This window comes from Candoia aspera, chromosome 1 (genome assembly GCF_035149785.1).
Source record: "Candoia aspera isolate rCanAsp1 chromosome 1, rCanAsp1.hap2, whole genome shotgun sequence".
NCBI lineage: Eukaryota > Metazoa > Chordata > Lepidosauria > Squamata > Boidae > Candoia > Candoia aspera.
In genome coordinates, this window is record NC_086153.1 from 236,486,765 (window position 1) to 236,508,440 (window position 21,676).

At 42.8% G+C, this 21,676-nt stretch overlaps 1 protein-coding gene across 1 annotated transcript in view; it reads right to left on the reverse strand.

The window, feature by feature from the left end:
* Nucleotides 1-21,676, reverse strand: part of IGHMBP2 (immunoglobulin mu DNA binding protein 2) — a 91,643-nt gene that overhangs the window by 38,125 nt on the left and 31,842 nt on the right. Inside the window, exons 5-8 of the mRNA XM_063289247.1 lie at nucleotides 20,856-21,019; nucleotides 18,500-18,700; nucleotides 13,618-13,765; nucleotides 7,914-8,088 (exon numbers count right to left, since the gene is read on the reverse strand). Coding sequence (XP_063145317.1) covers nucleotides 7,914-8,088; nucleotides 13,618-13,765; nucleotides 18,500-18,700; nucleotides 20,856-21,019 — 688 coding nt within the window. The remainder of the gene's footprint in view (nucleotides 1-7,913; nucleotides 8,089-13,617; nucleotides 13,766-18,499; nucleotides 18,701-20,855; nucleotides 21,020-21,676) is intronic.

The following is a 21,676-nucleotide window of genomic DNA, read 5'->3' on the forward strand; positions in this document are numbered from 1 at the left end:
TAGGACGAGCGGAGGCGACCACACAAGACAACGCCGCTACCACTGCAGACCTACCGGAACAATACGCCGACTTCTCCGAGGTCTTCGGAGAAGCAGAGGCAGACCAACTACCCCCCCACCGCAAGACGGATTGCCGAATCGACCTACTGCCCGACGTCCCCCTACCTAGACCAAAGATCTATTCGATGACCCCGAAGGAGATGGCAACCCTCCGGGAGTTCATCGATAAAAACCTAGACAGGGGATTTATAGAGCCAGCATGCTCACCGGTCGGAGCCCCCGTCCTATTCCGGGAGAAGAAAGACGGGACCCTACGGCTCTGTACCGACTACCGGGGCCTAAACGCGGCTTCCCTGTCCAACAAATACCCCTTACCCCTGGTGAAGGACATGCTCGCCCACCTGTCCACGGGCAAAGTCTTTTCCAAATTGGACCTGCGCGAGGCGTACTATCGCATCCGAATCAGGGAGGGGGACGAATGGAAGACGGCGTTCAACTGCCCCCTAGGCGCTTTCCAGTACAAGGTACTGCCCTTCGGACTCGCGGGGGCCCCTGGGGTGTTCATGCAGCTCATCAATGAGGTACTGCATGAACATCTGTTTAAAGGGGTCCTGGTCTACATCGACGACGTCCTTATTTACACAAAAACATACGAGGAACACGTAACCTTAGTCAGGCAAGTCCTCGACAAGCTCAGAAGGGCGCAGCTCTATGCAAAGCCCACAAAGTGCGAGTTTCACAAAGACCGCCTAGACTATTTGGGGTATCGAATCTCCGGGGACGGCATCGAGATGGACCCCGCAAAAGTCGAAGCGGTACTAAACTGGGAGCGGCCCCGCAACAGACGGCAACTACAGAGCTTCCTGGGATTCGCGAATTTCTACAGGTCCTTCGCCCGGGGGTTCGCTGAGATAGCCCTACCCTTAACGGACCTCCTCAAAACCAAAGGGGTGGGGGACACCAGACGCGCCAAGAACCCAGGCACAGTGCTGAATTGGACTCCCGCGTGCCAGACCGCATTCGACAAGCTGAAAGCGCTGTTCACGACGGAGCCAATCCTCGCGCACCCGGACCCAGAACGGCCGTTCGTGGTCCAAGCCGACGCCTCAGACTTCTCCCTGGGAGCCATCCTCCTACAAAAAGACTCCACGGGGCTCCTGAAACCATGCGCCTACCTGTCAAGGAAGTTCTCCGAGACAGAGAGGCGATGGCACGTCTGGGAGAAAGAAGCCTTTGCGGTGAAATCGGCACTAGAAACATGGCGTCACCTACTCGAGGGAGCCACCCAACCATTCGAGGTCTGGACGGACCACCGGAACCTCGAGGCCCTACGAACGCCTAGACGCCTTAGCCCAAAACAGGTCCGATGGGCACAATTCTTCAGCCGCTTTGATTTCCAGTTGAAGTTCATGCCGGGCAAGAAGAACTTCCTGGCCGACGCCCTCTCCCGGCTGCCCCAAGACGAAGAGCCCGCCCCAGACACCATTGGGACGGTCCTATCCGCCTCGCAACTGGGGATGGCCGTGACCACCCGAAGCGGCGCACGGAGGCAGCTCGACGCTACGGCGCAGCCGACGGCGGGACAACCGGCGACGGAAAGAAGGCAACCGCAACTACCAGGGGGAATGCGCACGGACCTCGCCGCCGCCCTCAAAACCGACCCCTGGTTCCTGGCAAACCCCGACAAGGTAACGATGGCGCAAGACCTAGCATGGGGGGAAGGCAGAATCTACGTCCCGGACTCGCAACGCCAGGCGATCTTGCATAGGTCACACGACGCCAAGCAAGCGGGACACTTTGGGTTCCTCAAGACCCTACACCTAACACGGCGGCAATTCTGGTGGCCCGCGCTCAGGCGAGACGTAAAAACCTACGTGGCGTCCTGCCCAACGTGCGCTCGGGCCAAACGGGCACCAGGCAAACCCGCGGGGCTATTGCAACGGGTGGCAGAACCCTCCCGCCCATGGGAGGAAATCTCTATGGATTTTATAGTGGACCTCCCACCCAGCCAGAAGAAAACGGCCATTTGGGTGGTGAAGGACTACTTCTCAAAGCAGGCCCACTTCATCCCCTGCACGTCAGTCCCATCCTCACAACAACTAGCCAAACTCTTCCTCATCCACGTGTACAGGCTACACGGATGTCCCGCACGTGTGGTGACCGACAGGGGCACACAGTTCACCTCCAAATTCTGGCGGGCCTTCTTGAAGCTGACGGGGACCCAACAGGCCCTGTCTACGGCTTGGCATCCGCAGACGGACGGAGCCACTGAGGTTCTTAATGCCACCTTAGAGCAATTTATACGATCCTATACGAACTACCACCAGGACGACTGGGCTGAACTGCTCCCGTTCGCCGAAGTCGCATACAACAACGCCGTCCACACGAGCACGGGAAAAACCCCGTTCGAAGTAGTCTCGGGGCGCGACTTCGTCCCCATACCGGAGCTACCTCAACCCCCGGAACCCCAGGTGGACGCCAGCGACTGGGGACGGAAGATCGCGGAAGCATGGCCAGTAATCACGGCGGCGCTGAAGGAGGCACAGGCTGCTTACAAAGAGCAGGCCGACAAGCACCGGCGCCAACAACCGACGTTCCAGGCGGGGGACATGGCCTATCTCTCCACCAAGTTCCTAAAGTCAACCCAACCCTCGAAAAAACTGGGGCCTAAGTACATCGGGCCGTTCCGAGTCACGCAAATAGTGAACCCGGTAGCAATACGCCTGGACCTGCCACACAACCTCCGGAGGCTCCACCCGGTGTTCCACACCAGCCTCCTAAAACCGGCAACCACCTCCCGATGGCACCCAAGCACGCCTCAGCCCGCACCGATTATGATCGACGGGCAACACCACTTCGAGATAAGGGACATCCTCGACTCACGCAAGCAACGAGGAACCCTACACTATCTGGTCAGGTGGAAACACTTCCCCCACCCGGAATGGGTGGCGGCGCACAACGTTAAAGCGCCTGACCTGACCAGAGCATTCCACCGGGCATACCCCGACAAACCGCAATCAAGGTCAGCAAAACCAACCCCCCCCCCCGCAGGCCTCCCCCCGCCTCCCGTGCCCCAAGGGAAGGGGCCCCCCCCAAGCCCGCGACTTGGGTGGACCTTCCCCCCCCCGGGACTCACTCCCCCCGCCCCGGGCCCACGGGGTGGTGACTAACGATCGCCAGCACCCTCCCCCCGCCCCCTGGCCGCGGGGGAGTGGCAAGCAAGTCAACAGGGCAACCTGGGGGCAACGCCCAGGAGACACAACAAAGGCGACGCACTCCAAATAAGCAAAAAAGGGCCCTACCTGGAGCTGAGCAGCACCCGACCAGCCACGCCTCTCGCCTCGCCGAACTGAGCCAAACAAACAGGGTGTGGTTGGAGCATGCGCACGCCAGGTCAGAACCCGAGCATGCGCACCATGGACACACCCTGGGAAGGCACGTGGTAGAGGGAGGAGCAAAGGGAGGGGCGACAACTACTCCGGCGGGAACTTTGAAAAAAAAAAAAAAAAAAAGGCGTTTTGACAGCTCCATGGGGGAAACCCAGAAACCCGGGGGAGAACACTATTCGGAAAGGGGGCAGTATGTCATGAGTGCCGTTGAGCTAAAGTAATCAGCGCAATGGCACTCATGACAATGACAAGGAAATAGGTGAAGGGGTACAAGTTAAGTAGCCATCAACCCACAACGACTAACGGCTAACAAACAATAGATAAACGGATCACGGAGCCACCCAAGCCATCAGCAGCAATACCACGGGGATCGCCCAGCTGAAAGCAATCAGCAGAAGAATGAAAACCTGAGGATGGGCGATCCTAGAAACCCTCAACCAATGGCAGGGCACCGCATGGGACAAAGGGGGGTGACGTGACCGAGAGCGAGGGGGCGCTGACCGGCGCGGGGTATTTAAACCCCGCACCGGCGCGCTCCTGTCACTCTCAGCTTTTTCTAACAACGTTGTACCTATCCTGAAATAAACCAGAGCCTGCTTTGCAACCCAGTGTCTGAACGTTATTCAGAAGTAGGCAGCGCATGACAATAATCCACTATGTTCTACCAGAGCTTATTACAACTAAGTTTAGTAATCTTGAGAGCAATTTCATTTATACGTTTCTCCTTTTGCCCATGTGATTGTTGCTCCGGAGGCAACATTAAAACCCAAGAACCCTGCTGTTAACAATTTCTGTGTAATACTAACCTTAATTGTAATTGAAGAGGAAGAAAAGAGAATAGGAACCCTGCTGGATCTGACCAAAGGTTCTCTTAATTCAACAATTTGCTTGTCATCACAACCAGTTCCTACCAGAAGGATCACAATCAGAACAAATAGACCAAGATGTCACAGAAAGTTATTAGGATCTATGGGTAACATGCAGTAGACTGGCAAGGATCTCAATAGCTGCAGCAGCAGCAACAAAATAGCCAACAGTTACTATTTCAAAGAAATGGTGATGCCTCATTTTGATCCAAAGATAATGGCTTTCATTCAATCAAGGACCTGACATTCCATGCCACACCAAAGAGCTAAAGATCTCTCTCTCTCTCTTTTGTGGGGGATGTCCCTTCAAGTCAGTCTTGACTCTTGGTGACTCCCTGGACAAGTCCCTGAACTATTTTTGGCAAGGTTTTTCAGAAGTGGTTTGCCATTGCCTACTTCCTACGGCTGAGAGAGGATGATGGGCCCAAGGTCACCCAGCTGGCTTTGTGCCTAAGGCAGGACTAGAACTCACAGACTCCCAGTTTCTAGCCTGTAGCTGAGATACCAGATGCTGCACATCAACCCCAAACCCCAGCATTCTTCCCTTTAAACAGTTCCCACTAACATTTAATTAAGGAGAAAGGTCTTGGATAATTTAAATGTTCAGTTAAAGGAACGATACCCTATTGACACAAGCAAGAATTTTTATTTTTGTACTGAGCAAGAGATTAAATATAAATGCCTAAATGGCCCTTTCCAACTCTATGATCTCTTGGTTAAACATTTCCTGGTATCTTGATCACTCTACTGTCTATAAATTCTGTTGTCATATCTTGTGCTGGTATACATTTCCTTTGAATACATCTTCATAGAACAAGGATAAGCATGTGACTTGCCAAAAAGCAACATGAGAAACAGGACAAGGAGGGAATCATCTGGAGATAATCCAGGCAATGCTGGGAGGGCTGAGGAAAGAAGAGAACCATGAACAGCTGCTGCATTATTATTGTCCTCCTACAAAAACCTCAGAGCTGGACAGCAATTGTAGTAGTAATCTGTACAGCAAGAAGCTAATATTTCCATAACTGACAACTTGGCTTTCACTCCATATATAATTATTTTCTTGCAATTCACAGTCTGCCTTCTTAAACATGGTTTTGTGGTTATAATCAGTGAAACAGCCCAACAACTACCAGTATTCATCTCTCTAAACATTTCTTTACATTTCAGAAGATGGTTTTGGTCAATATTGCATCTATTATTATTCCAATATTGCATTTACAAGGGCATCAAAGTAGAAGTGTTAGGGAGAAACTTAAGAGAGGACTTAAAGTGATGTCCTGGTAGAAACTATTTTACAGTTCTGTCCCTTTGGTATTAGTTTATTGGCACTGAGATCATCTTGTCTACAAAGCAACAATATATAATCTGTCAGAGAACAAATTTGTGCTACAGGGCTGTTTTGTGCAGACTGGCCTTCAAGAAAGCAATGCAATTTTCAGTTGAAACTTCTATTCACTGCCATCAGCACAAAGAATGCTTTACCATTAGCAATATGTGCAGGTTTCCTGAACTAAACTTATTCCTGACAAGTTGTCATATATTATAAGTATGAGAGAGATCCATAAAACATTTGTGCATAAGCAATAATGACTGAAGATTTTCACAGCAAGAGCAGCACATACAAAAATGCACGATTTATAGTTTCTTGCATGCTAATTTTCTACTGGGAAAGTAGAGAATTACATTCCTGTTTCTGGTTTAACATCTTCCAGGGTGCAGATTAATAAATTACGTGCAATTTATTCTAGCACAGCAAATATAAAACAGAAAAATTCAAGCAACATACACATGCACAAACAACCCCCCTTACATGAAAACTTAGAGAAATAAATCATTAACTACTGAAATGTGAATAGGATCTCAGTAACTGTGTGTTGATAGGAAAATGTTAACAGATGTTTTATAGAACATGGACATTTGGAGATCTAGTATGAACTTCATTTGGAATGTTGGTCAAGATAAAACCATGAGCTGCAAGTAGCTCTCCACAAAGACTTGTGAAAGGGATGGCTGCTATTGCCATTTCCATACTGATCTCTTTTCACCTACTGTTGTAAGTGGAAGCTAATTTAAGCAGGTTTTAGGCAGGCTGTATTTCAGCAACAGTTGCTTCCAGATCATACGTTCTGGGATAAAGTGCTGAATGAATTCTTCTCTGACTACATCCTTATGAATCTTTAACTACTGCAGCTATCCTTTCCAACCCTCCCTTGCCTGATCCGGACATTCTCTGCCAAAGAAGTTTCTTTTTTTCATTGACTGGACTATGAAAATGTCCCTCAAATACCTACATGGTTTATCACCCAAGAAACATTCTGCAGCCAACAGAAGTTCATTGTCTAGAATTGCAAAGCTCTTTCCAGAGGAGTTGGTTCCATTGTGTTAACTTCTCTTTATCCCTTCTCCTCTGAATGATGCTTTTTCTATCTCCAGCATGTTCACTTCAGCCAAACTCTCTTGCATTGCTAAATGACTTAATTTATTCCCCTCATTGCTTCCTGGGCCTGGTCCTTCCTTCCAGAACAGTTATATAATTCAATCAATCATTTCAGTTTGACTGTTACAATATATTTCAGAATCAAACAGAGGCTTGGTTCACATGTATTGCCTGATAACAAATGAGCTCTGTGGGGTGGTCCTCTTTAATAAATTGTTTCATTTTGGCAGAAATCTTACTTTACTGTTACACATAAACCAATAATGTGTAATTCACACAAATCATTCAAAACCAGGATCAAACCATTCCGGTTAAATATAATTAACTGGCTTGGGATATAATTGAAAACTATGGTTTCATTGAAAGTGGAAGTAATTCATTAAGGCATAGGATATAAGAATCGTTAGAGTCAGCTGAAAAATTTATCAATAGTGGACAAGGCAGCAATAACTTTGCTACAATAGGCAAATGAATAGTAGGGGTTTCTTTCAATAGGTCACGGATGGGGGATCTGTGGCACTTTGGAAACATCTATGGCTGTAGTGTTATCCAGCCTACTCAATTAGGAGGAATGTTGACAATTGTAGTTCCTCAATTTCTGGAAGCCTACAAGCTTCTGTTGAAGACATACAGCTGCACACCAATTTTGGAGATTATACTGGGCCCACTCAGTGTATGGGTATAGCAGGGAAAAAAAAGAGCCTATCATTTCCTTTCATTTTTCATCACTGTTCTTGTACAATGGAAATTCCCAAACTGTATACATGGAAATATAAATTCAATTCAAGCTTCCTTAGCAGAAGACCCCCGAAGAGTGGAATTCTGATTCATCTCTCAAATGACTGGATTGCAATATAAAATTATCCATGCCAAAACATTTGCTTTCTTCTAATCTGAAAATACACCCAGGCCATTAATTCTTATCCTTTCACAAGAAGTATACAGCTCTTCAGTTCAAGAATGAGCTATGTCAATAATTTATAATTTGAAGAATAATTACTTCTCTACTTCCTTAAGTCAGCTGCTTTAAGTTCTTCTGCTTTATGATAAGCAGCTAATGCAGACTGCCAAATCTCATTATAAAACAAGGAAGGTTATCTTTACCTGCTGTGCAATTAAATGCAAAGATGGGTATTCTAACTGACATGCCATTTTCCAGATAAGCTTTTTCCCAGCACCTTTAACATAATTAATAGGTAGTTAAGAACATTTCCTTACTTGTGAGAAATGATTGTGGGAGGCAGCTGTTTGTGATCACCAGCCAGGATACACTTCCTGACCTTCAGCAGTGGGATCCAACAGCTTGCTTCAAGAGCTTGAGCACATTCGTCAATCACCACGAGATCAAAGTGGTTCTCAGGCAGTAGCTTCAGCGGACCATCAGAAGAGGCACCTAATTAAAAATAAGATTAAAAACAATAACACTGAGTCTTTCAGCATTGTAATTATGGGAAAGGACTTGTTGTCTTAAAAGATTGTGTCTTTGTTGCCATTCTTCAGGTTACATGATCTTCAATGGTGTGCTACAACAAACAATACAGATTCCAATTATATCGTCAATTTTCCTTTCCATCTGAACATTCTTCTACTGAACAATAATAGCTACAAACTAAGTTAGAGTGGATGTGTTACCCAACTGAAATCAACTGATTCCAAAAGCTAAGCAAGGTTGGATCTGGTTAACAGGTGGATGAGAGACCACCAGCAAATCCCAGAGCTGCAGACTGGACCAGGAAGTCATAAAAATCTCAGAAGGCAGCTATGGCAAACCTCTTTTATAGATTGCCAGAAAACAACACAGACATGGTCGTGCCTAACCTGGAGCCGTACTCTCCTTGGAAATTCTACCTTTTTATTCACAACTGGTTATTTGCTATAAGAAATCCATCTGTCTGAAGAAGGGACAGAAGTAATATCTGGCAGATTTATGTGGGAAATGAAACAAAGAAATTGATTTGTAAGCCTCTAATGAAACAGTTGCTGAGTTTATATCTATGGAAATATGAGCCTGTAGTAGGACTTTGGGCTGCAGGGTGCCTGGGACTGTTACCCTTTCGTTAAGCTTGGCAGAACATCCTCTGGACCCAACGGCAGCCAACCTAGTTTACTATTCCAGTTCCATAATAGGCCAATAGATACCAATGGGAAGCCCACAAGTAGAACTTGAGTGTAACCACATCCTCCGGCTCTTTTTCCTACCAACTGGTGTCCAGAAATATACTGCTTCTGTATAGTTTTCTTGGCAATGGTATGGAAGCAGTCTGCCCTTTAAACTGACTGATTTTACATCACTTGTATCATGGCTCACAACAAGGATGCATCAATGAAATTTCCTAACAATAAAATCACCATAAAATACAGGGCCGCATGGCCATGTAATAGCTAAAACCATAATTTACACCAGGGAAAATTAAGTACTGGATTACTGAGAAGAACATCTTGGGAGTAGTGTTTATTCTTAGTCTTTTGCTTCCTGATAGACTGGCAATCACAATCCAACCTCCAGAACACCAGTTGTGCTTGGACTGATACCAGGAGTTTCTCGGATAGAAGCTTTTTGCCTGTGGGATGTGGGGCAAAATGTCTGTAAAAAGCTTGATCAATACCTTGCTACTGACATTCCAAAGCCTGAGTACCTAACTACTAAGTATGTGCTTTTGCTTGTCCTTATTCAAACCTTGGAAGACGTCCATGAGAGCCTCACTAAACTGCTCTATGCCTTGAAAACAAGACTTGCTCTGATTACTTGATTTCCACCAGGACTTTGTTTATACCTGCTGCCTAACTCTCTGAACTGTATTACAGAAACCCTTTGCCCTGAACCCTGCAGCAGACCTTGACTTGGTCTTGCCTACTGTCTCTGCTGTAAAGGCCTAGGACTGATTTTTGATCCAGGATATCTTGCACTGTTGTATGAGATCCAGGACAGAACATGAGCCAGCATGGCCATGATGTAATCTCAGCACAGCTGGAGGCTACCAGATTAGACAGTCACTTGACTCAATGAGCAATGATTCAATGTTCATTCATTTGTAAACAAAGAAAAAAATGTTTCTGTACTATAGCTTAGCTTTCTTTTTGATATGTTTTAGCTATGCAGAATTCTATTCCCACCATAGCAAAGAATATGATCATGAGGTTCTTTGCCTTCAATTGAAAGTGGCATAGTCCTAAGAATAGAAGCTTTTAACAAAAACCTATAACCATAAGGGAAGTTTCTGAAGCTATAAAAAAGATTAAACTAGGAAAGGTTCGTGGACCAGATGGATTATCAGGGTCTTATAAATGTGTTGAGGATGAACTTTTACAACCTTTACAAAACACAATGAACTCTATCTTACAGGGAGGAAAGATGCTAGAGAGTTGGAAATATAGCACTAATACCTAAAGAGGGACAAGATTTGACTTTAACAAGAAACTATAGGCCAATATCATTACTGAATAATGACTCAAGTTATTCACAACAATTTCTAGCTGATAGACTGAAAATAATTTTGCAAGAATTTATTCATGAGGATCTATGTGCGTTTTTACCTAAAAGACAGTTAAAGGACAATCTTAGAAATGTGTTGGACGTTTTGGAATATTTGGAGCAACATAATGAAAAACCAGCCACATTGATCTTCTTAGATGCAGAGAAAGCCTTTGACAATTTGAACTGGGCTTTCTTGTTCAAGGTTTTGGAAGATATGGATTTTGGAGAAAACTTTATAAAATGGGTGAGATCAATTTACAGTTCACAAAAAGCACAGATAATTGTTAATGGAGATCTAACAAAACTCTGTGAGATACAAAACGGAACAAGACAGGGATGCCCACTGTCTCCTCTCTTGTTTATTCTGGTTCTGGAAATACTGAATAGAGATATAAGACAAGATGAGAGGACTGTGGGAGTAGAGATTAAGAAAAGAAAAGTATAAGCTAAGGGCTTTTGCAGATGACTTGGTGCTGGTTCTGGAAGACTCTGTAAAGGGAATTGAAATTGAAACACTCAGAGCTCACTGAAAAGGCACAAAGGTTTGTTGAAGATGATTTCAACTTATGTAGCATGTGGAAAAGTACAAAAATAAAGACTTTGAATAAGATAAAAGATTACAGTTCTCAAAAAAAATTATTCCCAATGAATGAGGCACTTGCAATCTAGTGGAAAAAGAGCAGGAGGTAAGAGAAAAGTGCCCAGGTGGATCTGGGACTGATCGGCACAATACACCCTAGTCAAGGAACTATTAACTCTGGCAATCAACCAAGCAGCAAACAACAGCCCAATCAAAGAACTCCCAAGGAGAGAACACCCCCCCCCACCAACACCAGCAGGGCAAGCCACAGTATATAAACTGAGAGCAAGGCCCACTCCCTCCTCGCCTGAAGATGTTGCCTAGTCTGGCAATGAAACGTCTGCAAGAAAACAACAAGGCTCAGAGAGCACCAAGGACTCCACAGTTCAACCCTGAGCAACAAATATTCACTTCGATTGGCACTGATCAGCCTTGGTTATACAGGTGCCCCATCTTGTTTCTTCTCTTCATCTGACTAGCTAGGCTTGAGTGAGGTAAGAATGTATGGATGTGTGAATGAGTGGATGTGCCAATGAGTGCAGAAAGTAAACAGTAAAAGTTACAAGTCTGCTTTGTGCCTATGTACCTGAGTTTTTGGATGAAGAAGAACAAGTAGTACCTGAGACGTCATAAGATTCTCTTCACAACCCTCAGGGTGACCCATGAGACACACAGCTCAGTTTGAAATGTAAGAAAAATATTTTAAAGAATACTGTCAGTTTAAAGGTTAGCCAGACCTATGATTACCAATTACACACTATTTTGATCTGAGTTTTGAGTTGCATATAAAATTACACAAGTCCTGGTCTATTCCATTCTAGCTATTCTGGGAAAATCCTAGTGTATTGAACTCAGTTAATTAAAAGCCAGTTCTATTCCTCGAGTAAAAGCAATTAAGTTTGCCTGCTGAGCATAGCAATAAAGTGACAGAGGTAGGATTGGGTTGCACCAACTAACCTTGTAGAAGAGAGAAGGCAACAATGATTTCTACCTTCTGTTATAAAAACTGGGTAATTGCTGCAAGGAGAACATGCTTCTAAAAAAAAAAGGGGTGGGGGTGGAGAAAGAATCTACTGCAGAGAAATTTATGTTTCAACATTATAAATCTCCATTCTTGCCTGATGTCCATTCCATTGATTTCACACCAACTCATCTGTAGCAAATATGTAACTGTAGCCTGGACACATATGCTGAGTTTGTTTATATATATTTATATTTATATTTATATATTTATAGGGAATAAAAAACTGATTACAGATACATGTACACATATATACATGTAAGCATTGTACATAAACAAATGGAAAGATGCTGAGTCATCTATCAATTCCTAATTGCCTTATAACAGATAATACACAATTGCATTTTGCCTCTAAAACCACAATGTTTGAAATTTTGCTTCCCAGCAACCAGTGCAAACCAGGTTTCTATGAAAAAGTTAAAGGGGATAAGGATTCGTATTATTATTTAAAAACCTTGATGGTGGACGCAGTAATTAGACCAAACACTTCAAAGCAATTATTCATCTAGATCAAGACAACTACCTATAGTTATTAAAGTTATTTCAATACTGGTAGGGAGAAAAGGTTATTTGCAAGTCATCTGAATGGGTATCCACAGCAATCAAATCCAAACAAAACTGTGGACAGGGTCGGAGCCCTGTCACTTAAGGACAATCCAATGGGCTGGCTGTAAATGCAGAGATGGTGTCTGCATCTGTAGCAGCACATACCACTTCGTAGGAAATGTCCTGGCTTCCTGCAAATGAATATGGCTTTCTTAAGGACATCACTAAAGGTGGGATGAGCAGAATAGTACTTGTCCTGACTCCCAGGAAACACTCTGAGACAGGGAACTGTTCTCTAATGTTTATTTGCTAATACATAACAGTAATCCTAACAAACTGAACAAGCGTGGGAAAAACCCAGCCATATAAACCCCGCAGGTTAAGGCGGTCCCAATCTCTGCCTCTTGGAATGGCTCACCAATTCCTCAGTGCTACGCATGCGCTTAACAGTCTGGAAGGGAGCCCCCTGCTCGCCATCCTTACTCATGACAGTACTGAGCATAATAGTCATCAGGCCTTGGCACCTTCCCAGGAGAAGTAAATTAAATTGACAAAGGTGTATAATTTTATGCCTTCTACAGATTGTTCACTAAGTATTTCTTTTAAGTAACATCCAGAGCTTGCCCAGAATTCTCTGGTATGAGAAATTTCAGAGCCTTTCCAAACAGAAGGGGAATATAGTAGAAATTGGAACTGGTATTGTGTTCATAAATCATCTCTGTATGTGAGACATTTTAATGTGTATTCTTTACACAAAATTATCTGCAGGGTTTCCTGAGAATTCTCCTTATGGGATCAGAAACAGCTCCCCAAACCTAAGTAAGTGCAGTCTGGTTGAGCCCTCTCCAGGAGGCCATACACATGAGTATGAACATAGAAACAGAAGTAAATCCACTGCTTTGCTGATTCAAGGGCTTAATTATTCCCATAAATAATGCATAAATTCTTTTCCTTCATTAAATGGAACAAGGAATCTGTAAGCAATGCTTTGTAAAATGTGAACAGCAGAATTGTGTCTGCTGTTCAAATTCACATAGTATTGATTAGTTATATAAGCCACCCAATCACAGAGTAAAATGATGATCAAAAGGAAAAGGTAAATTAGATCGCAAGAGGTAATACAGTGCATTGCTTACTGTATACAATTACAGATACCGGGACAAGAAATAGTTCAAAGATATACTATGCAGTTTGGGAGTTCCAGTTTAAGTACAGCACAGTTAAAAGTAGAACAGCTAGATCGGTAACAAGCAATCATTTCACTAAACCTTACAGGCAAATCCTGAAACATTCTCCTAACCTGTGTTTGTTGCAAGAACAACATGAGCTTGCTGCACGGTTTCAGACATAGCCATTTCTTCTCGCTCCTTCAGTTCCTTTCTCAGTATCTTAATTTCATTTAAAAAGTGTTTTCTCTCTCCTTTGTCTTGGGTCTTCCTGGCTTTCATCTGCAGAAAAGAGACAGAGGTCTCAGCACAGGACATATTTAGTAGCCAAGGTAATTGTTACAGCAGCAGAATCTCTCTGATAAAAATGCCATCAGAACATCACAAATGCTTCTTGGATCAGTATTCTCCAATCTGATCCCATCAACTGGCTATCCTGGCTGGGGACAATGGGAGTTGTAGTTCAATATGAACATATGGCAATTAAAGGGGTTGACAACAGTATTCATCAAATACTTGATATTTTTAAAGGTATACCTGCTTTTCTGTTCATATAAACATTCAAAGCAGCTTTGTAGTGAAAAACCCCAAAATATAAAACAGGAAAATCCATACTGCATAGGTAAAAATCAAAATGAAAATCAGTATCATTAAAATCAATTAACAGTCAAAAGTCAAAACTGAAAGAGAGATCTTTTTGCCATTTCCCTAAATAATGGGAGAACAGGAGCCAAATATGTCTCATCGGAGCAGTGTTTCTGAATCTCAGCAACTTTAAAAAGCGTGGACTTCCAGAATTTCCCAGCCAGCTTGCTGGTGCATTGAATCCCACACATCTTAAAGCTGCTGAGATTACAAAAATCCTGCAGTGGAGTAAACATTCTACAGCCTGGAGCCCTCAGAAGGCCCTCTCCTGGAAACCAAACTGCCACACTTCTGGCAGTGGGAGCCTCTTCAAAAGAGCCTCTTCTGCCACCTACCTAAGTGGGCAAGTTCATAGTGGTATCGGCAGTCCCTCAAATAGTCAAGCCCAGAGTCATATAGGGCTTCGAAGTTCCACACCAGTGCCTTAAATTATGTCCAGTGGGCAAACTGGTAGCCACTATAGATCTTTTGCTACACAGTGGTCCCTATACCTTGTACCAGTTTCTTCTCTGATCATTTCAAGGATGGGGCTAAGCAAAATGGGCTGGAGGAAAAAATACAGTTTTCAGAGGCAGGGTGGAAAATGAAAAGACTAATTTTTAGAATACTAAGGACTTGTTATTTAAAGAGAAAGCTGCTAAAGGGTGCCTTGCACTTTTTCTGTTTAGTTTAAAGTGATGTTCTGGTTTCTTACAAAATAGCACAAATGAAATATGCTACACTATGATGTATCATCATTACCAGGAGAACTATGGGAGGACTGGAGACCACTGTCCCATCTGATCCTTGTTGCCCAGTAGGAGAAACAGTGAAGAACTCCTTATGGTCTCTGTGTATAAATTACAAGTCCCTTATACTCAATCTGAATAATTAATTTTGGCCCAATCAAGAAGTTACTGAAAATGACTTCAAGGATCCTGGGAATGGTGAGTGCAATACAAATGCATCTGACTTTCCATTTAGTGAAAGCCAATCAATCCTTGACCTATGCCCTTTTTTCTTCATCCTTTCAAGTTCTCTAGGGATATTGTACAACTAGTAATCTGTTGTATGCTTGCTACAGAAGTGTACAATATACAATTTGCAGCTGAGCTATCCTTGGTGAAGAGATTACCGTCAAAATTGCCCGAACCTCATCTTTTATTAAAATCAATTTTCTCACCCTGAAAAGGACAAAGCAAACAATAAAAATAACATTAAAATTTACAGAAAATCTTAAGTTGAATTGTATTAAACAGTGCTACTGAAAACGCAGAACTCTCATAGTACTGAATGCAGCAGAATTTTAAAAATATCAAATAAGCCTCTTAACATTTTCTCCTTTCAACCTTCACATACAGTAAATGCTTCTCCCTTCTGCCTGCTTTATCTTGAATTATGTACAAAAAGGAGTAATCAAAAACCTCAATAGGTCAGCAGCTTGTGTTGAATGGGCAAACCCCCCAAATTCACACTGGCCATTCCTTCCTCCCCATTCAATCATATGGCCAATGCACATATCCCAGATGCCTGAACAAACAGGCAAGAGAATCCATCATGACTTAAGATGCAAGCATGTACACTTGGGATGGACCGCAGCCCTCCCTTTTGGTTACAGAGTCCAAAAGCTCTGGCATTTTTGGAAACCTGTCCCCCAGAGGATGATGGGTATGTGTGTGTGGAATTTGTCCCAGTAAAACCAGAAGGAGGTTCCTAGACCCTTCTCTTCTGTTTAAAAAGCTTTGTCTTGAGACAAAGAGAAGGGGGATACCTGGGTGAGTGAATCAAAGCAGATCATATGGAAGGGAACCAAGGAGAAAGAAACCTGGGGGAGGGGGAGGGGGAGGGGGAGAGAGAGATTACTGGAAAGATGTAAGCAAGATGGAGACTGAAAGCAGCCACATGTTGGGTTAGAATTCAGGAAAAGAAGAAAGCTGAGCAACGCTTGAGTGAGTAGGAACTGTGGTAGGAGAGAAGCTGGGTGTTTCTGGGACCAGCGGTGAGATGGGGACATGAACTGGCACCCAAAGATTCTCAGAGAGCAAAGAAAAGTGCTGCTTGGGCAGGGAGGAATCAGAGACTTGAGGTGGACAAAGTCCTTGGTATGAGCAGAGCTAAGTGATTCTGGGCTGAAGGAGAGATAAGGCTCCAAATCCTGAGAGAGAAATGTTTAGGAAACCAGCAGGAGCTAAGAGGAAGTGCTCCTAAAGCTTTGACTGAAGGTTGTAATCTTTGGGAGTTAGAAATTAATCTGGACCAGCTAGCTGAAGAAGTGATACCTCCTGATACCTCTCGAGGTAAAAAAAAAGTTGTAGGCCAGGACTTCTGTTCAGACTCCTTTTTAAAGGCATGCTACTCTGCTGCATATTGTCTTCGTGCAAATGCCATTCTTAATATGTTTGGTTCCATCGAAGCTATCTGAACTTCAGTTCCTGCCCATCTGGGTCGGTGTTCAGTTTCCCCATAGCATTCTGTGGGAGACTGATGTTTGAAGAATATTTCTGGTTTTATCCGTGCTAAATGCCTTGTATTCCTCACCTTCCACCCCACCCCTGCTTGATGGTTTTGTTTTTATCATTTCAAAAAGGATTGTTTCTCATATGTCTCAGAGCTACTAAGGTTAGGAGATGGTTCCAGTGTCAGTATTGCTGCGTTGGATGATTTGGATTGCAGCTGGCTTCTCATAAAATTGGAAGGACACCCATCTGCTCCTGCTATCTCTTTCTGTGTTATGGCAAGCTGCATATGAAAGACAATTCAGTAAAGACGTTTATAAATAAAACATTATATAAAGTGACAAATAATAAAAACGCAACTGGTGATGCTAAATGAATAAAGAGCTTAAGCCCCGCCCAAGAGAAATAATTTGCTCACAGTTTGAAGAGGCTCCAAGCAAACAGCAAAGCCTAACGGGATGCTATGGCCTGCCAGCCATCACAGGCATCCCTCTGTGTGACAGAGGATAACTCCCAAGCACAGAGATTATAATGCAGTTATTAAGCTATCTTCTACAAGATGGCCAGGAAGGAAAGACAATAATTTGAATTAAAATATAACTCAAATAGTGCCACATTTAAAATTAAATGTAAAATAGAAAATTAAATAAAGAGGATGTGATGCAGCTCTAAGATTCTGTTTACCAATTTTACAAGGCAAATGGGGTGGAAAGGGGAAAAGGTGGAACCCTTTTTATTTTCTGGATTTCTTTCTATCAGTTTTCAGTTGTAATGTTATCAATACAACTTAAAATTGCAATCTCTGTTTGGAGAGTCTCAAAGAAATAGAGAAATGGGGAGACCAATTCATGTCAATGGGCCTTTCATGAAGTAGGCTTATTTGTTTTCCTTATTTATTTTATCTTATTTATTCTGTCAGCTAAGTGATTCAGCCTTGACCTGGAAATAATTGTAGAAGTAAACTTAAAAGGCAGTGTTGCCACAGACCACAAGAGGTTCTAGTAAGGAAGAGCTTATGCTGTTCAATCCCTCCTTGGTTCTTAGGAGCTCCACAGATTTCAGAAAATACCTATAATGTCAGTTCCTTTCTGCTCCTTCCCAACCCTCCAAGCTGCTCCCTGCACAATCCTTAACTTTTATTAAGCAGTATCTGTTCTTTCTTTCCTTTTTTTTTAAATAAAAAGTTTACTAGCAAGTTAAACTTATCAGATAGTAGAGAGCTCTCCCCCAGCAGCCCATCTTCGCTTTCTGAAGTATGTTCATGAAGTCCACAGGACATCCTCAGAAATGGGAAGAGTCTGGAGAATGGCTTTCCCACCAGCCAACATTTTAAAAATTAAGTTAAATAAACATTTCAAAGACCAGGTAATCTCATGCATGTGCTGGAAGCTGTTTGAGAGCACTGCACTGTCAACCTTGATGGTATTTTAATTCTGGACTTATTGCCTAAGTATGGCTCCTTCAGGAGGTAAACTGACCATCACCTATGGAAACAGAGTTATTACCAAGTACAGGGGAATCCCAAGCTTGCAAAAATAGGGGGAGAAAAACAAAGCAAAAGTACTCAGAAGGATAGGGAAAACCGAGTGAGAAATCTTGATTTGCTCTTAACAGCGGTGGAAAACTTAGGAAAAAGACAATGGAAAGAAGACTGGATCCTGAAGAATCCTGAACATTCTACAGAACATCCCACTGTGTAAGAGTCAGTTATAAAGGTACAGATATTTTTAGTTTTATCCACTCAACCCAACACTGCTTATATACCTGGGGAGTTTTTTCTCCATTTCAAGACAAGACACTTACTAGTATTTTACATAATCAATTCTGCATAGTACTTATTACAAGAATACAATGTTACACGGAACACAGTAAATCCACAATTTATTCTATAGATTATTTTTTTAAAATGGCTGTAAAAATGGAATACAATCCTTACAAATGCTTGATCAATATCCTTCCTGATATCTGATACAATCTGGGCATTATCCCCACGCGACAAGACAGCATCAAGTGAATGGTGCTGTACAGACTCCAGGAGACGAGCCGGGCGACCAAGACGAAGGATCCGCACCTTATGGTCAGACAGTCTTTCCACCAAGTTATCAACTGCAATGTTAGAGGGAGCACAACAGAGAACCTAGGAGGAAAAATATGTTTTTAAAAAGGTATTAATTCACTTCACTGAAATAGCTACAGTCTTACACAGATTCAGATTTATAGTTTACAGAAACACCATAAGCATCGATGCCAGAAGGAACAGAAAGGAGGTTATTTTATAACTGCCAGGAAAAGATTATTCTCAAGTCAGAGTTGGATCAGAGTTTGACTTGGAATTTCTAGGACTTTATTTATCTCAGACCTCTGAGCTAAAAACAACAGTACAATTTCAAAGGATTAAGCCAGGATCAAGGACAAAAGTTACCTTGAGATGCTAGCCATAGCCAAGCTTTAACCTGCCAGGGGTCTCTTAGCTTTGTCTCTTCCCTTTATGTGCCTGGTAATACCCTTTAATTCCAAGGCTTTGTTCCTACATCTCACTGAACCTCAAAAGATCCAGGAACTCCTCTGTGCAAAACAGTTGTGCTTCAGCCAAGAATATAAATATGAGATTAGCAGGGAAAACAAAGAATTTTGGTTTTCTAGAAGCACAGATAACCTGGATGAATGTAATAAAACTTCCAAAGCTTTTCCCTAGTTTCTAAGTGGAAATAAGAATACCATCCAGCACAAAGAACAGTCTGAGTTAAACATGGTTAAATTCTTATATTGTGCCAATACTCAGGTTCAGAAAAATGGTTGTTGTTCATCCAGCTATTAATCCTATGGTATTTAGACCCACTAAAAAAAAAATAAGGCTGGAATAAGATTATGTAAGGGGTGACACCAGTGACTCTTAAAAAACTTGTATTTGTGAAATAAAATTATGTTAACTTTCTGCTGAGATTTTGACGACCGACTTCTGTAAAGAGGGAGACTCAGGCCTCTTATGACCCCATATCCAAATTTGATATTGCCAAATGAAGACCATTCTGTGGAATCTTCCAAGGTTTACATTATATCCCCATTCCCATTCTCATGACATAATTTGTTCTAAATGTATTTTGAGGACAGATGCATAGATTTTAAAGTACCACTGCCACCAACCCAAATTATTTGTTTCTTTGTTAAGGTTTGATTTTATACTGATGTTGTCCTATCCTCCATTGTTCCTTTTCCTAGTAGTGTAGTATCTTAGATATAGGAGAGGGGATTATTTTCTTCAGGTTTTTACCCAGAGGTCCAGTTGATTATAAACAATTAAAACTTTATTAACAATAACATTTTGTGAACTGAGAGCATTGGAAATTGTAGTTAAACACAAACAAAACTCTTCCTCTGAGCTTAATAATATCACCATAGTTTATTTTGTCACAAGGGCTACCAATGTCTCTTTTTTGTTTGTTTTATATTTACAGTTTACCTCCTTTTCCTTTCTTTTCTTTGTAAAATTATCCCTCCCCTCTCCCTTGACCGCCCCCCCCTTTAACCTTTTGGCCACCTTCCTCATTAAAAAGAGGCCAGTTAACCTTTAATATAATTTGAGTATCAAACTACTGTCCTTTTACATACACCCTTTTTAAAATGAAGGGTGGAGTTACCAAGCATCCTCATATTTTTACACACAGTAATAAGTACATCATTCTTGCACATAAGGCTCTTTCGAACATTCACATGCAATTCCACACAATTATATGTGCAAGCCTTTCACTGGTTCCAACACTATTTTTTTCAAGCATTACTGCAATTAGTAATGGACAGTACAATTAGGTGCCTAGACATAAGTATGAGGCATCTTGCCAGCTCTTCACGATTCCAAACCCCATCCATCTCTCTCTCTCCCTCCTTCTCTCTCTCTCATACACATTAATCTATTCTGCTAGTTTTACAACTGTGCCATTTCTAATACTCTAATTGAAAGAAGTGTGATAACCATCTGCAAGTATTGTGACCCTTCCCAATTCACCTGCCATACTGGACTTAAAACACTGAGAAAGTGCCGCAAATGTGAAGGAGGCTGCAGGCCTGTTAAGAAGCCTTGTAGGCAATAACCCTCCCTCAGCCAGCCATTTCCCACTCCTGTTTTAATCAAAGTGATACAGGCATCATTCTGAATGCCAAAGTTCAACTTCCACTCCTGCCCTAGAATGACAGGAGAACCTCAGAGACCTGCTGCCACATCATCCCAGGCTAAATCAGTCATCATCCTGAACTGGCAGTGGGCAGCTCCTCAGAAATTGTATTCATTCACTCACTTTCAAGCCTTGCTCCACAGCTTGGAGTATTATCTCCACCACAGTTGTCGTCTTGCCAGTTCCAGGTGGTCCATGGATGATAGCAAGTTCCTTCTGTGCCAGTGAAAAGCAAACAGCCTCCTTCTGAGAGGCATCCAGTGATTCATTGTAGAACTTCAAAAGCTCTGTAAGCAGCAGGAGCATTTGTTCATATCTCAGTCCCATCAAGAACATTCGCAGAAGAAAGTAAGTACAACAATACAAATAAGAAGAAGCTAGTTTTGGACACTGCCCAGATTCTCAGCAAAGGAAGCATCCTGATAATTACTAAGAGGAATCAGGATCTCCCTTATAAGTCCCTACTGTGGCCTGGCTTCTCACAAATATTTGTTCAACTGCAAATATTTTCAGTTTTTGGAAGAATTCAGTATCATTACCTAAAAGTGCATTTCAAACAGAAGATTAATGTACTTTAACAGCCCACTGCCTTTAACTGTTCCACCATACAGTATTCCCACATTCTTACTAGGAACTTCCTTGAAAAAACACACACCTTTCTTTGCTAGAAGTGCGAACATTATACGCCAAGCCAAAACCCTCTTATGGCTTTGTATACTAATGTGTGACTCGATGAGTGTCAGATCTTCACAGAACTGCTAACAATTCATTAAGCAGAGTAGAGGGAAGAACAAGAAGCTCTACCACGAAATGGCCAGCAGAACAATGTTGGCTGCAGAAAGGATGCAGGGAAAGTACCATTTCATCAGTAGGAAGGTGCCTGTCATGAGTGCCGTTGAGCTAAAGTAATCAGCGCAATGGCACTCATGACAATGACAAGGAAA